This window comes from Acanthochromis polyacanthus, chromosome 5, assembly GCF_021347895.1.
Source record: "Acanthochromis polyacanthus isolate Apoly-LR-REF ecotype Palm Island chromosome 5, KAUST_Apoly_ChrSc, whole genome shotgun sequence".
NCBI lineage: Eukaryota > Metazoa > Chordata > Actinopteri > Pomacentridae > Acanthochromis > Acanthochromis polyacanthus.
Window position 1 is genome coordinate 42,709,944 of NC_067117.1, and position 17,979 is coordinate 42,727,922.

The 17,979-nt window shown below is 40.0% G+C and overlaps 1 protein-coding gene across 1 annotated transcript in view; it reads right to left on the reverse strand.

Annotated features, from left to right (window-relative positions):
- LOC110967114 (dihydropyridine-sensitive L-type skeletal muscle calcium channel subunit alpha-1-like) overlaps nt 1–17,979 on the reverse strand; it is a 116,767-nt gene that overhangs the window by 83,977 nt on the left and 14,811 nt on the right. Inside the window, exons 6-9 of the mRNA XM_051947992.1 lie at nt 13,229–13,434; nt 4,208–4,311; nt 3,902–4,047; nt 1,357–1,438 (exon numbers count right to left, since the gene is read on the reverse strand). Of these exons, the coding sequence (XP_051803952.1) occupies nt 1,357–1,438; nt 3,902–4,047; nt 4,208–4,311; nt 13,229–13,434 (538 nt within the window). The remainder of the gene's footprint in view (nt 1–1,356; nt 1,439–3,901; nt 4,048–4,207; nt 4,312–13,228; nt 13,435–17,979) is intronic.

Consider the following 17,979-nt stretch of genomic DNA (forward strand, 5'->3'; position numbering starts at 1 on the left):
TTTGGACACACCTTCTTATTTAATGGTTTGTATTTATTTTTCATTATTTCATCTTAAATTCTCACTGAAGACATCAAAACTATGAAAGAACACAGATGGAATTATGTTGTAAAAACCAAAGTGTGAAACAAACCAGAATATATATTATATTTTAGATTCTTCAAAGTAGCCACTCTTTGCTTTTGTTCCTACTTTGAACACTCTTGGCATTCTCTGGATGAGCTTCATGTGTCACGGCCCCTCCCTCTCCTGCTCGACTCGTCGTCTGATTACGAGCGGCTGTGCAGGAGCACAGCTGGCCCAAATCTGTAATCAGCCGCAGTTAAAAGCCTGGCTCTGCCAACAGCTCTCTGCCGGGCCATTACCTGCAGTTTCCCTGACACATGCACACCTCTGCCCGAGCTCCGTCTCGCTCACCCCGGCCACCGGACTTCCTCGCCTGCTCAGTCTTCCTCCCCTCACCCTGAAACTGCTCGTCTTCCCCCCTCCGCACTGCACTCCCCTCCGTCTGCCTGGATTCTGCCTGCTCCACCGTTCCTGCCACAGCTTGGCCACCGGCTCATCAGCTCTGCCCCTGCCTCATCTTCCGATGAAGGTCAGTTATTTCAGGAACATTTCAAGAACTTTGAATGAATGCTCAAGAATCCATCTGGGAACTACTTAGACTTTGCATTTGTGAGACCAGAAAAGGTGATGGATGGTCTCTACATGCATGGTTCCACCGTGAAGCATGGAGGAGGAGGTATGATGGTCACTGTTGGGGATTTATTCCAAACTGAAGGAACTCTGAACCAGCATGGCTACCACAGCATCCTGAAGCCACATGACATCCCATCAGGTTTGGTTGAGATGGACCATCATTTATTCTCCAACAGAACAAGGAGGCCAAACACACCTCCATGCTGTGGAAGGACTATCTGACCAAGAAGGAGATGATGGAGATGACCTGGCCTCCACAGTCACCTGACCTAAACCCAATCCAGATGATTTGGGATGAGATGGACCACAGAACAAAGGAAAAAGGACCAACAAGTGCTCAGCATCTCTGGAACTCCTTCAAGACTGTTGGAGAACCATTTCAGGTTCTACCTCATGAAGCTCATCCAGAGAATGCCAAGAGTGTTCAAAGCAGTAATCAAAGAATCTAAAATCTAAAACATGTTTTGGCTTATGTCACACTTTTTGTTTACTACATAATTCCATCTGTGTTCATTCGTAGTTGTGATGCCTTCAGTGAGAATCTATGAAGAAGAAAATAACTAAAATAAATAAACACTGAACAATAAGGTACGCCTAAACTTTTGATTGTTACTGTATATGTTAACACACTATAAAGATGACAAATTCACTACTAACTAGTAATAGATGATCATCTGCATCGTGTCCATTTTGGTGACATTTCCGTTTTCTGATCCTCCATTTTCCATCGGTAGCAAGCCTGAAGAAAATACACATGCACGCACGCACACGCACACGCACACGCACACACACACACACACACACACACACACACACACACACACACACACACACACACACACACACACACACACACACACACACACAAATGATGTGTGTCTGCCACATTTAGCCACTGATAACTTTCTATGTTGCTATGTATTCCATAGTCTCTAAATAGTCAGAGCATTGTGTGCTGCAGAATGTACTCGCTGCACCTCTATCTGTGTCTATTACACAACAAAACTGAAAAAGAAAACTGAACAAAGAACAGTGAAACCCACATATTACATCTGCTTCATAGTTAGATACATTTTTATAGGTTTCTTTTTTTTTGTTCACTGGCCTTTTGATCTGTGTTTTGAAGCACAGATTTAAAGGCATTAGAGGAGATTTAATTTCCTATGACTTTGAACATAGCATGCGCACATACAACCTCTCCCTCACCCCCCTCTAACCTCCCCCCCTTAACATTTACGAAGAAACGTCCCCCTCCAGAAACTTGCGTAGGACTCGTGAAGTTGTCTTTTACGGCTGGGTCCCCCTGGATCTTTATCTGCCATTATGTAAAAAAAGATGAGCAAAACAAGTCGCCAGCTAACTACGAAACTATACCAAAGCAACACATACACAAAACACGTAAGTCCAAGGCGTACGTAATCTACGTAACTAGGCCTGAGCCGGAAGATTTTTGATTGACAGGAAAGGGAGCAAACCAAACGCCTCGGTCCGAGCGCGTTGATTGGCTGATGTTTTTCAGGTCCTGCCATGTCCACAGTTATTTATTTATTTATTTTTTATTCTTTTAGAGACCATACATACAAGTCCACTAAAGGTCAGTATATTCATTTTATGTGAATCAGACAAAATAAACAACAAAAACATCCTCCATAATGCCTTCAACATTTCATCTTTGCACATAAAGACCGATGGCTTGACAGTAACACAGTGTGATCACCGTCAAAGCAGTCATTAGTCTCTCTCTGTTCTCCATTAGTGCTACAGTTACGCAAGTTTATTGCACACATGTGCATCCATCCATTCGTAGCTTTCTCAGGTTCATGGTTTTATGCCTTATATCCTCCTTCCAGCTCCTGCCACCACTGAAGTTGAAATTTGTGTTAACCATCAGAACTCAAGAAGCTGCATATTGTCCATGGTGTATTTTTAGTTTTTTTCGATTGGTAACACACATTGGTCGAAACTGAAGTCACATGTTCAAAACTCTTAACACAGTCTGAACTGTGAATCACTTTCCATTGTTTTCACACAAAATGCATTCAGTGACCACAGTCACCAAAATTCATGAACTCTTTTCTCAGTTTCTAGTTCACCACCTGCAGAACACTAGACCTTTACAGCACATTTTTCAGATGCTAACACACTGTGTTCAAAACTGTTAAAAACACAATCAAAACAGAATGATTGGGGGAAAAAATGAGGAATTTCTGCTGCAGCCACGTTGAAATTTATGGAAAATCATATCAAAATATTGACAATAAAAATAAATGTAAAAAATTATGTAATTCCAAACACAGCTGAGTGTAGTTGTCAGCTGAAACCGATTCAGGTGATCTGTGTTTGGCCTCATCAGAAACCATGAAAAGGAGACACTCAAAAAGATTCTACCCACAATGCATCTCCAGAGAAGACATCAGATAATGGATGGAAACATGAGGCCAAATGCAGACGACAGGGTGTGAATGTTACAGTTTACATGTGTTGTTGGTTTTTGACTTTTATCTCTTGATTTCTATTCTGCCCCCTGAATTCTGAGATTCTGTATTTTTTTGTTTACAGTAAACTTTCTATTTTTTGTAAGGTCCCAAAGTACCGACGCAAAGGCACAGAGAAAATACGTACATGCTGTTGAAGTAAACTGCTGCATTCCTGATTCATTCTTGTTGCAATAAATCACAATATTTAGAAAACCCAAAGTGCAAAGATCTTATTTTATAATAAAATACTGACTTATCTAAAAAGAAATCATTCAAACTTGAAAGATCTCAATTAATTTCATGTAATGCTCTCTGTTGTTGGTATTTTGTAGTTCAGTGTGCTCAGAGTGACAGCGTTTGTTTCCAAAGTGAGACTATTTTCTAGTGTTGTGGTTGAATGAGCTTATTTTGAGACATGTATGAAGTGTTTTGTTGGTGAGAAACAGTTTTGGGGATGAGATTTACTGTTTAGCTGAGATGCAATGCAGGCTGTGTTAAGAGTTTTGAAGATGTGACTTCAGTTTGGACCAATGCGTGTTAGCAATTGAAAAAAAAATGTAAGAAGAGAGCTGCACCTTATCATGTGGCCAAAATTCAACCTATTTTTTTTTAACAAAAGACACAATAATTGTCACCAAGTACATTCATAATCTGTTCTATAAAAGGATCCACTTGTAGTAGTGGAAGTTTTGACAGTTGTGTCACACCACACCATTGTGTTTTACCCTGTCTCTCCTGGTCATTATCTATGACTTCAGCCTGAGTGATCCACTCCATGTAGCCCTTCAGATCTTCATCCAATTGCTGGGTTTCCCGGAGCTTCTGAAATTCTCCACGGGACTTGGCTTTCTCTCGCTCTTTTGTGAACTCACTGGTTGGATACCAAAAAGTGAACATAAAAGACAGAACAGAATGAGAAGTAATGTGAAGAGCAAACACAGAATGTGACCTGGAGAAATGGGCAGTGCGATAAATAAATCATGAAAAAGAAATGAACAAAGCAATAGTAGTTAGATAAACAGTAGTCCTACCCACTCAGCACACCCAGAACCAAGTTGAGCACGAAGAAGGAGCCCACCAGGATGAGTGAGGTGAAAAATATCCATGGCCATTCCATTCCTATGGCATCATTCACCTGATAAAAAGTATACTTTATTATATTTAACAAAGAGCTAGGTTAGTGTAGGGCTGCACAATGGTGCACCGTACACTTCTGTTTACTATCATGCACAGAGTCAAGCCAGATTAACAGGATGAATAATTTAAATATTAAGTGTACCACAAACAGCTGAAAAACTCAGAACATATCAACAAAAGCTGTTCTGATGGTATCTGGGATTTAAAAGTTCAGGTTTGAGGTGAACCTTAGTACTGGCTGTCAAACACACCTCAGGCATGTCTTCAGACCGTCATCAGACAGTATACATACTGGTACATGTGTGAAAGTCACTTTGTGTGTGAACAGGGGTGGTGACACCGGGGGGCAGAGTTCAACAGGGAGACAGCAGTAGGAAAAAAACTGTTCCTGAACCTGGTGGTTTTTGTCCACAGGTTCCTGTAGCGCCTCCCAGAGGGCAGGGGGGCAAACAGACTGTGTGCTGGGTGATAGGGGTCTTTTGTAATGTTTATTGCTCTTCTGAGACAGCTCTTCCTGTAGATGACCTCAATGGCAGGAAGTGAGGCTCCGACGATGCGCTGGGCGGTTTTCACCACCCACTGCATCGCCGGTCAGGGACAGAGCAGTTCCAATACCAGACAGTGATACAGTTGGTGAGGATGCGCTCGATGGTGCATCGGTAGAAGTTCACCAGAATGTCTGAAGAGAGATGATTTTTCTTCAGACTCCTCAAGAAGAACAGGCGCTGGTGAGCCTTCTTGACCAGGCTGGAACAGTTTGTCATCCAGGAGAGGTCCTGTGAGATGTGGATTCCCAGGAATTTGAAGCTGGTCACGCGTTCCACTGTCACACCATTGATGTGAATGGGTGGATGGGTGACAGCCTTCCTTCTGAAGTCCACAAGGAGCTCTTTGGTTTTTGAAGTGTTGAGTAGCAGGTTATGATCCTCGCACCACGCAGCCAGGCGATCCACCTCCTCCCTATAGGCCGACTCATCGTTGTTCTTCATGAGGCCAGTCACCGTGGTGTCGTCCGTTAACTTGATGATGGCGTTGGAGCCATGTTCAGGTCTGCAGTCATGGGTGAAGAGGGAGTAGAGGAATGGACTCAACACGCAGCCTTGAGGTACACCGGTATTTAAAGTGAGGGTGGAGGAGCAGTGGTGATCTAACCGAACATGTTGCGGCTTGTTGGTCAAGAAGTCCAGTAACCAGTTGCAGACGGGAGCTGTGATGCCCAGATCTGTGAGTTTGGTTACCAACTTAGAGGGGGAGACAGAAATGAATGCTGAACTAAAGTCTAAGAACAGCATTCTGGCATATGTATCCTTATTGTCCAGATGTGAGAGGACAGAGTACAGCGCTATGGAGACTGCCTCTTCTGTACTCCTGTTCCTGCGATAGGCAAATTGATGGGGGTCCAGGGTGGGGGGCAGGCAGGATTTGAGATGTGCCGGAACAAGCTGCTCTAAGCACTTGAAGATGATGGGGGTTAGTGCCACTGGATGGTAGTCGTTCAGGCACGTTGGAGTGGAGTGTTTCTGGATTTGAAGCAGGTCGGGACAACAGCACGAGCCAAGGACAGGTTGAATAAATCCGTCAGGACCCCCGCCAGCTCCCCAGCGCATGCTCTCAGCACACGCCCAGGGATGCCGTCAGGGGCTACAGCTTTGTGTGTGTTGATCCTGCTCAGCACTGCTTCATCCTCACAGCTGGTGGGTCTGAGCTCAGCCAAGCAAAGCCATTTAACTGGTTTTCAGTCTCTGCATGCTTTGCAGAAGCTGTTGGAGAAGGTGCTGAATGATCTTCCTCTTCAGGGAGGTGTTGGGGAAGTAACCTGCAGAGGGTCAGCTGGTCATATGGCTTGAGGCTTTTCCACCATTGTTAATTCATGGTGCAGCAGCAGAACAGGGAAATTAAATGAGGCCTTACTGGACTTCTTCCATACCACCATATGATGTGGCTCCTAAAGCCCTGGATTTTTTTTTTTTTTTTTTTTTCTTTATTTAATAATCTTATACAATTTAACATAAACTAAAACCGAATCACCCACCCGCCCATCCACCCATTCCCAACACACACAAGCACACCACATTCACTCGACACACCACTTTCTCAAGCTATATTCCCCCTACAATCAACACTTAAAAAAAAACGTATATACATATATCAATTCATACACATCATGCATAAACATGACTATATAAGTGTCCATAAAGATAAAAAAAAAAAAAAAAAAAAAAAAAATGAGAAAGAACACTTACATGCCATGTAAATTGGCCAGGCAAATACTCCATTTCTTATTATGATCCGGTAATCTATTGTTATTAATTGCAATAATTTTTTCTAAATTACAATGATAAAGAATCCTGTTTTTAAAATGTTTTAGACATAACTCAGACGTATTTCTTGCCTTATAAATAAATATTTTACCCAAGAGTAAGACAATATTTACCAAAAGCATACAGTTTTCCTCAAAAACACCAAACATAACATTCATTGGTGTGAGATCCAAACTAATACTCATAGTCTTTAACCAAACCTGAACAGACAACCAGAATCTAACAACACATGGACAATAATAAAATAAATGCATAAGATCCTCCTCTTCCTCCTCACAAAACCTACAGCTGGGATCACTTACAATCTTCCAATTACACAATGCTTTCTTAGTTGCAATTATCTTATAAAATATTTTAATCTGAAAAATTCGAGAATAAGAATCTATTGTGGTACTGTATATTGTTTTAAAGTAATTCCTCCAAAAAATTTGGGTATTAAACTCATCTTCCCAAAACAAGCAGGGTCTGTGAGGAAAAGCAGAGGCACCCATGATATTCAAGTTCCATTTATATACCATCTTATTTATCTTATGTAATGATAGCCATTTATGGCATCTAATCAGTGGAAGACAAACCATTTGCTTATTCTCTTTTCCCCGATGTAATTTTATTTTCCATGATTTGGGGATAGCTGAAACCAGTTGATTGAATCGTATTTGATCTAATGAAATATTATAAAATTTTTTGAAATAAGAGTAGGGAATAACATTTCCATCATCATCTAATAAGTCATTAACAAAAACTATTCTATTTTTAATACATTCTTCCCATAACAATGGTTTATTCCCTATAATAATATTGGAATTCATCCACAACACTTGTGTCTGAATCTCCAATACTGAATCTGGGGGGTGATATTGATAATTCAACCATGCCTTGAGTACATCTTCATAAAAATTTGAGAGATTCTCAAAATATTTTTTAAAAAGATAATCAATATGTGTGTTTTTTAACTGAAAAAACGGAAATAAATTGTTTGAAAAAAAGGAAAAAGCCGAATATAATCTCTGGCTCACAAGCCATTGTTTATTACGATAAATTTTAACAATCCAAGATGCTTTTAGGGAACGATCCATCACTTGTAGATTTTTTAAATTTAACCCACCATTTTCATGTGTATTATAAATATATTGCCTTTTAATCTTGTCTGGTTTACTATTCCAAATAAATTTAAAAATTTTTTGTTCAAAGGATTTAAAAAAAACTAATTTTAGGGGATGGAAGGATCATCATTAAATAAACAAATTGGGGTATTACCAAAGTGTTCACTAACGTTACTTTACCTTGTATTGTCAAGGAGTTACCTCTCCAAGGTTGGAATATTCTATCAACTTTTTCCATCTTTCTCGCATAATTATATTCAATAATTTCTTCAAATTTTTCAGGTATATGAACCCCTAAAATATCAACAGAACCATTACACCACTTAATTGGAACAGGAGAACTAATTGTATAATTTGTTCCATTTAGTGCACCAATTCTCAATATAGAACACTTTTCATAATTGGGTTTTAATCCTGAAATTCTAGCAAAATCATTTAGATCTATAATAAGTGCTTCAAGAGACCTTGGATTGGGTTGTAAAAAAAAAAGTAGCATCATCCGCATACATTGTCAACTTAGTCTCCCTTCCATTTGGAAACAAACCCAGTATATCAGGGTTATTCCTTATTTTTATAGCTAAAATCTCTATACACATAATGAAAAGATAAGGCGACAGAGGACAACCCTGCCGCACTCCTTGTGTCAGTGAAAAAGCATCCGATAAATAGCCATTATTTATTACTCGGCTAGTAGGCTGGCAATAAAGTGTTTCAAACCAGTGTATAATATTTTTACCAAAACTAAAATAAAGCAAACATTGTTTAATAAATTTCCATTGTACTTTATCAAATGCCTTTTCAAAATCTGCAATGAATAACAAGCCTTGTTCCTGTCGCCTGTCATAAAAATGAATTGTATCAAGCACCTGTCTTAAATTATCTCCGATGAATCTTCCCTTAATAAAACCCACTTGATCATTACTTATGATACTACCTATCACTTTTTTTATTCTTAAAGCTATACACTTTGATAGAATCCGAGTGTCACAACATAGTAGGGTCAAAGGTCGCCAATTTTTTAAGAACAATGGATCTTTATATATTCCATCAGGAGATTGTTTCAAAAGCAGTGATATAATTCCTTCCCTTTGAGTATTAGACAATTTGCCTTGCTGAAAAGAAAATTTAAATGAATCCAACAAAGGTGTTTTAATTTCATCAAAAAAGGTTTTATATATCTCGATGGGCATGCCATCTATACCGGGAGATTTTCCTGAGGAAAATGAATTTATGGCTTCCAATAACTCTTGCTCTGTTATGTGTCCCTCGCAACTTGATTGCTGTGCTATAGAAAGTTTATTCACATTAGAGGAAGGGAAAAATTGTTCATCTATGCTATCTAAAGACTCCAATCTATCACTGCAATATAAAGATTTAAAGTACTCCATTTCCTCATGTAATATGTCTTGTGGATCTAATAATACAATATTATTTTTATTCAATCTAATTATGTTTTTTTTAACCACATTTCTTTGATTTAATCTTAAAAAATGTTTGGTACACTTTTCTCCTTTTTCCATCCAGACAGCATGGGACCTAACAATTAGACTGTTCACTCGCTCATAATAAAGGCTCTCCAATTCCTCTTGCTTTGTTTTACATAAAATTTCAGTTTCTATTTCATAATTATTATCCAGAGTTGTTTGTAGCCCATTAATTTCATTAATTAAATCTCTTTCTTTTTTAAGTCAGTTTTTTGTCTAATAGATCCCATCTTTATTGCATGTCCTCTAAAAGAACATTTAAAAGCTTCCCAAACATTGTGTGGGTTGGAAGATTGTACATTGTTATCAAAAAATTCTTTAATAAATCTTTTTGTTGTTTCAAGGAAAGATTCATCGTTTAGAAGGGAAACATTAAATTTCCAATAACCCCTCCCCCGAGAATATTGCAAATTTTTAATTTGTAGTATCACTAAACTGTGATCTGATTTTAACGAACCACCAATAGAGCAGTTACATATTTGCGGGACTAGCGAAAACGAACTAAGAAAATAGTCAATTCTGCTAGCCTGTTGTCCTCTGCGCCATGTATACCGTATGGTATCTGGGTTTAAAAATCTCCAAATGTCAACCAAATCGAGTGATGCCATCATATCTTGAATTTCTCTTAATGCCTGGGGATGATTGTTAGATTTTTGTAAATTCCTACGATCCTTATTAATATCCAAAATAGTATTAAAATCTCCTGTTACAATAATTTGATCAACTTTAATAGAGTTTAAGCATATATTAAGCTCCCTAAAAAATTCAGGACTATCCTCATTGGGCGCGTATATATTAGCTATTATAATATGTAAATTATTTATTGTTACCTCTATTACAATCCATCTACCTTGGTTGTCTTTATTAAATGAATGTAGTGTGTATTCTATATTTTTTCTAAACAAAATCATAACTCCTCTGCTATTACCAAGTCCATGACTAAAATATACATCACCTTCCCATTCTGATTTCCAACTTAGTTCATTTTCTAACCTAGAATGTGTTTCTTGTAAGCAAATAATGTGAACGTCTGTCTTGTCATTTAACCATACAAAGATTTCTCTCCTTTTTGAAATATTTGCCAAACCATTACAATTGAAAGTTGCAATTCCAACTAATAAATTCTCCATTAATCTTATAAAAAAGTAAAACTTAAAATATGGATCTGAACAATGTTGACAAAAACAACATGGAATATAGCCTTTCCCACTACACATTCAATCCATACATGCAAGCAACCCTTCAAACGCAACCCAACCTGACAACCAATCATACGCCTGTATTTCCCCCTCCCTATCTTACCAATAAAAAAAGACACCTCTATAAGGCCCATGTAGAACTTAACTAAAGCTCACCTCCCTTTACTAACCAAACTACTGTTCACTACAACTAAGATAATTAATCAAAGATTTATTCTAAAACTAAAACAAACTACAACCAAAAAACTATTCTCCCCTTTCTAAAAAAAAACAAAATAATTTTATAATCTACCCATTTCATACAATCACTGGCGGTAGCAAATTGATGACGTCATCTTCACGCTGCCGTATTTACAAAATGTTCACTGAAGTCTAGAAACATTTTCTGCACCCGTTTCCATGTACATCCAGTAGGTTTTATCGTCTCTGTAAATCTGACCATCAATGAACAACCGGTCAATTACCATTCTAGTCTTTTTGTTACTCCGCCTTGCTTCTTGCATAATCGACTGAAGAATTCTCCGCCTTTTAACAACTTCTGCAGGGAACTGATCGCCAGTAAAGCAGCCAGATCCTTTTAGCCGCGGAGCCTTTTCAATTACAGCGAGCTTCTTTTTAAAGTCCAAAAACCTCGCCACCACTGGCCGTGGCCGCTGTTGGGGATTCCGTTTTTGTCCAAGGCGATGCACTCGCAACAGCTCTGCAGCTTCAACTTCCACTTCACTCATGCCGAGTTTGTCTTTCATGAACCTCTTCACAATCTTCTCCGTGGAGCGATAGTTTTCCCCAACCTCCTCTGGAATACCATGTATTATGATGTTTTCCCGCATCCCTCGACACTGTAAGTCCAAAATTTCAGCTGATATTTGCTGCTTGTCCTTTTGAAGTTGAACTGTTTGCAACTTTAGTGCTTCTACTTCAAGTCGGAGTGAAGCATTGTCCCCTTTTAATGTCTCAATCAATGCATGACTATACTCTAATGAATGTTTTAAATCCATGATATCTTGGGACATTTGTTGCAATACGTCCAGTTTTTGCAATTGTTCTTGCATTGTGTGCATTGTTTGACGCATGGCTTGCATATCTCCTATGAGAGTTTCCTCCTCAGCAGAGCTTAGCTCCAGACGACCGCGTTTGGGTTCTCTGAAGTTTGCCATGCTGTCGTGGTATAAATCAATGAAACCTTGTAAAGTTTCAATCGTATCTTCCTCCGACGTTGAATCCAGCTTTCAATATCGCTCAAACATTGATATTACTTACAAAACAAGATATTATATCTGGGGAGATTTTAGCTCTGGTCTCGCTCAGCTGCTCCCCCCGTCCACCATCTTCACACACCTCTTCTGTACTCCTGTTCCTGCGATAGGCAAATTGATGGGGGTCCAGGGTGGGGGGCAGGCAGGATTTGAGATGTGCCGGAACAAGCTGCTCTAAGCACTTGAAGATGATGGGGGTTAGTGCCACTGGACGGTAGTCGTTCAGGCACGTTGGAGTGGAGTGTTTCTGGATTTGAAGCAGGTCGGGACAACAGCACGAGCCAAGGACAGGTTGAATAAATCCGTCAGGACCCCCGCCAGCTCCCCAGCGCATGCTCTCAGCACACGCCCAGGGATGCCGTCAGGGGCTACAGCTTTGTGTGTGTTGATCCTGCTCAGCACTGCTTCATCCTCACAGCTGGTGGGTCTGAGCTCAGCCAAGCAAAGCCATTTAACTGGTTTTCAGTCTCTGCATGCTTTGCAGAAGCTGTTGGAGAAGGTGCTGAATGATCTTCCTCTTCAGGGAGGTGTTGGGGAAGTAACCTGCAGAGGGTCAGCTGGTCATATGGCTTGAGGCTTTTCCACCATTGTTAATTCATGGTGCAGCAGCAGAACAGGGAAATTAAATGAGGCCTTACTGGACTTCTTCCATACCACCATATGATGTGGCTCCTAAAGCCCTGGATTTAGAGTGTCTCCAACATGGCTGGCTTCTCTGTGGTGTCAGTACATCTGAGTTTGGAAGAAGTCTTCTCAAACCCTCATTGAAATCCATAACTTTAGGTTTCATTTAGGAGAAAATAAGGCTTCTGTTCAACCTAAGAGACTCACATGATTTGTCAGAACTCCAAGCACCAATAATCATACACATAGGATGCAGAGAAAATAGTCGACATAAAGGTCACTAAAAGGTTAGGAAACTGGACAACTTGGAAAGCTGTAATCAACGAGCCATGACCTCCATCAAAGGCTGACTGGGAGAGCTGGGATGTTAATAAGATAATACATGAGAGACTTCTATTACCACAACATGGTTCCTGTCAGAGGGTTCATATTAAGAGCTCATGGTGTTGAAGCATCCTTTTTTGAGAAGCAATATATCTCTGAATTGTCTCAGAACTAGGTTCTGCTTTGTCATAAACAACTCTTGAAGTTTGAATTTTTAAGCTCAGAATATGATGGTTTGAGGGCTGGATGGAGGAGAACTGTAGCAATGTTCTTCAGAAGCTGAGAGTGGCAGAGGAAGAAACCAGAGTTGGTTTGTGTGGGTGGGAAAGCAGCAGAGGATGACTATGGGCTGGAGACAATGAACCACATAGATGAACTAAACAACTAGCAGAGAGCAGAGGGACAGGGGAAGTTGATGAGTGATGAATAATTATCAGAACAAACAGCAAACTATGTCCAGAATCCAAATAGTAAAGGTGGAGTTTCCAGTACACTTACTGACAAATATGTTTTTGGCAAGGTTGGCTGGCTCGGTGAACTGAAAACAAACAAAGCAGCTTGGACAAATCTACACAGCATTATTCCAGTGTGTCTAAAGCCTTACCCAGTAGAGGACGTCGGTCCACCCTTGAGTGGTGATACATTGATAGACAGTCAGCATGGAAAAGCCCAGGTTGTCAAAGTGTGTAATTCCATGGTTTGGGCCGGGCCATCCAGCTCGACACTCGGTGCCATTGATGGTACAGCGACGGCCATTTCCTGCTTGGGCACATGGAGCTGGCTTCTCATTTTCTACTGTAGCAATGATGTCTGAATGCCAAAAGAGAGTAATGGTTACATTTGTTCATTTGTATCTGTAGGGAGAATAATCAATCAATCAAACCTTTATTTATTCTCAAAAGGACATTGAGGTTTCCCTCATTTCCGATGCCGTCGACATTACAGACACATTTATACCACAGCACAATAAAACAGGTACAGAATAAACACTGTGAACAATAATCTCATCAGCGACAAGGTAGATAAATTAAAATAAAAATAAAAAAAGAAGAAAATAAGGTAAAACAGTTGCAATGTGAAACACAATGGTTTGAAGTCAATGTTCTAAACTCTGAAAGAGAAGAAAGAATATGATTTTTTATAGAGAGTGGTGGAGGATGTTCCATGAGCTTGGAGGATAAAAAAAAAAAGCTGTTGTACCAAGTTCAGCACGTGCTCAAAAAACTTTAAGAAGTAGCAGATCAGTAGAGCGAGTTGTATAGCTACCAGCATTCCTCTCTAACAAGGCTGAAATGTAAGGTGGTAATTTTCCAATGAGGTTTTTATTATGTTTAAAAGAAGTTCGTGATTTAAAAGAGATTTTTGAAGCTGACTAAAAGCAACTTGCAAATTGTTGATAGCGAGCTGTACAGAATCAGTAATACAATAAACAATGGTGTCATCCGCATACAAATAGGCATGGCAACCACTTAAAGAAGACACAGTATCATTATTTTAAATAGAGAAGAGTACAGGACCCAAGATGGAACCTTGCGCCACACCCTTACTGATTATCAAAAAGTCTGATTTGGTGTCACCTGATTTAACCCTTTAAGCTTCAGTGCGTAGTAGGTGTACCGCTGGCGGTACACCTACTAATTTGCATAGGAATTTCAAGAATGTCCGACGGCTGCAAACCCGATTATACAAACACTATACGCCGAAGGAAAGCTTAGATTCTCATGAATCCGCCGGTATAAACCACTTTCAGATGTGATTACCACAGTGGTTGAGAAAAACACATTTGTCCGACAAAAACAAATATTCATCCATCCGTTCTCTATACACGGCTTCAACGCACACAGCGCGACTCACATTTCCGGGTTCATTATTACACACAGAAAAAAAGATTCCACAAAAAACGGCCATAATCCAACCTTTTACATCCAGACAACACAAGCCAGTAAACTATTTTGTCCAAAACATGTCCTGAAGTCGGTATAAAATCCACGAATCGGTCGTTTTCAAGGAAATGCACCTCGCGATGCGTGTCCAATATTCCCTGTATTTTTCGTCATTTTTTAAATTTAAAAATAGAATATTAGCGATTTTTTGTACTGAAAACGGCTGGAATTGACTGAAGCTTAAAGGGTTAATACACTGATGCCTCTCAGACAAATAGTCATGAAACCAGGCACATGCACTTTCACTCAGTCCTATGTTGAATAGCTTATTTAACAGTATGTGGTGATCAACTGTATCGAAGACCTTGGACAGATCCACAAAAACTGCTGCAGTGTTGCTTCTTGTCCAGGGCTGATATGATGTGATTTGTGACTAATGGGATGGCTGAGATTGTACTATGATTTGTTCTGAAACCAGACTGTTGTGAGCTAAGTACAGAGTAGGTTGAGAGGAATTATTTTAGTTGATTGTTTACCAGTGATTCCATCACTTTTGCTAAATAGGGCAGTTTCGAGACCTGGCGATAATTGTTCATATCATCTCTTGACCCTCCTTTATGCATGTGCAGATTTCCATAAGATAGGAAAGTTTCCTGTTGTCATGGACAAATTAAATATATGCCTTAATGGCTCTGCAATAATTGGAGAGGTCAATTTTAGAAGGAAGGAATCCAGTTTGTCTTCTCCAGTGGAACTCCTGAGGTCTAAGTCTTGCAGTGCATTCAGAACCTCAGCATAATGGAAAAGGGGGAAGGAAAAACAAGAAGTGTGGTCCCCTGCATTTAAACAACCAACATCAACTGACTGGAGGTCAGGATATTCTTTTTCAAATAGATATGCAACATCTGCAAAGTGCTTATTAAAGGCATGTAAAATGTCTGATCACAGTCATCAGTTCTTATACCAGTGGGCAGTGTGTTTGAGGTCTTCCTTTTTTCTAGGTTCACTGCTTTCCAGAACATAGCTGGGTTTGAGGAGGAGCTGGTGATTAAAGATAAGAAATATTCAGATTTAGCTTTTCTTACAGCCGAGGTGCATTTATTCCTAAGTTGTCTGAAAGAGTGCCAGTGTTGAGGATCTCCTGAATGCCTAGTATGACTCCAGGCTTTGTTTCTGTCATTGAACAAAGCTGTCAGCTCATTAGAGAACAAGAGCAATCCGAGATTTCTGACCTCCGCCAAGGGAAGATGATACGAAGTTGGAAAATCTAAATCCTGATCCAGAATCCAGATCCTTAACCGGATCAACACAAAATTTGAATGGAGTCTTTCCTGGGCCAAGATCCACCTCTGGTGAAAATTTCATGAAGATCCGACAAGTAGTTTCCGAGAAATCCTGTCCACAGACACGCACACAGACAGACAAATAAATAAACGAACCCAATCGCATAACCTCCTTGGCGGAGGTAACCAGGGAACGGTTCTGTCCTGAATTCAGAGCCTTTTTAAAGGCTAAAAATATCTGTGTAAAGAATTGCAGAGAACTGCAGGGCCATTTGAACATCAGAGACCTCTGCTATAAAATTAATAAAATTTAAAAAATCACTTGCTACATTGTCTAAAAAGTGTTCCTCATTAAAGAGCCTAAAATTTCTCTTTAAAACTGTTTGGGAATTTGTTTTCTCCACCCTGGCATTTCTCACACAAGCTGTAGGACAGTGATCACTTACTCCCTGTGATGTGATGTATATAATGTATTTCATAGTAAGCACCACTAGAGGGAGCTACTGGTTTTCATATTGATTGACACTGCTCGTTTAAGTCTACAGTTATTCTTTACAGCTGATGTAAAAACTGTTGTTGCCATGAAGTCCCAACTCCACTGTTATATCCTGGCAAAACCTGTTAATAAAACAGTTGAAACTTCTTCCATGAATCCGTGAATTCATGACATGGTGTCAGAAGTTGCTCTTTCGCCCTGAGCACAAGACTGAAGCAACAAAATGGCTAAGTTTCAAGCTCCTGAACCATTTGACTTCACCCAGCCTTCAGCATGGCCGATCTGGAGACAGCGCTTTTCCCGCTTTCAGATAGCAACAAAGCTGGACCAGGAAGACGGTGATGTACAAGTTAATACGCTGTTATATGCTATGGGCAAAGAGTCAGAACCTATATTTAGCACATTCACGTTTCCGGAGGATGTCGAGCACTACTATGACGAAGTGATGAGAAAGTTTGATGAACATTTTGTGCCCAGGAGGAATACAATACACGAAGTGCCTGTTTCCACAGACGCTCACAGCGCCAAGGGGAGAGCGTGGAGGCTTTTGTTCGAGAACTTTATAAGCTAGCAGAGCAAACAGATATGTGATCGCATTGTGATTGGGATTGCGGATGGAGATGTGTCGCAAAAGCTACAACTCGAACCGGACCTGACGTTGGAGAAAGCAGTCAGCATTGCAAGACAGTCAATTCAATTCAATTCAATTCAATTTTATTTATATAGCGTCAATTACAGTCAACTCAAGCTCAGTGTTTTAATAAGCTCAGTCTGAGCTTATTAAAACACAAAATGCCAGAGCAACAAACGTTGATGTACAGTGCCTTGTGAAAGTATTCGGCCCCCTTGAACTTTTCAACCTTTCGCCATATTTCAGGCTTCAAACATAAAGATATAAAATTTAAATTTTTTGTCAAGAATCAACAACAAGTGGGACACAATCGTGAAGTGGAACGGAATTTATTGGATATTTTAAACTTTTTTAACAAATAAAAACCTGAAAAGTGGGGCCTGCAATATTATTCGGCCCCCTTGCATTAATACTTTGTAGCACCACCTTTTGCTGCAATTACAGCTGCAAGTCGCTTGGGGGATGTCTCTATCAGTTTTGCACATCCAGAGACTGAAATTCTTGCCCATTCTTCCTTGCAAAACAGCTGGAGCTCAGTGAGGTTGGATGGAGAGCGTTTGTGAACAGCAGTCTTCAGCTCTGCCCACAGATTCTCCATTGGATTCAGGTCTGGACTTTGACTTGGCCATTCTAACACCTGGATACGTTTATTTGTGAACCATTCCATTGTAGATTTGGCTTTATGTTTTGGGTCATTGTCCTGTTGGAAGATAAATCTCCGTCCCAGTCTCAGGTCTTTTGCAGACTCCAACAGGTTTTCTTCCAGAATGCTCCTGTATTTGGCTCCATTCATCTTCCCATCAGTTTTAACCATCTTCCCTGTCCCTGCTGAAGAAAAGCAGGCCCAAACCATGAGGCTGCCACCACCATGTTTGACAGTGGGGATGGTGTTTTCAGGGGGATGAGCTGTGTTGCTTTTACGCCAAACATATCGTTTTGCATTGTGGCCAAAGAGTTCCATTTTGGTTTCATCTGACCAGAGCACCTTCTTCCACATGTTTGGTGTGTCTCCCAGGTGGCTTGTGGCAAACTTTAAACGAGACTTTTTATGGATATCTTTGA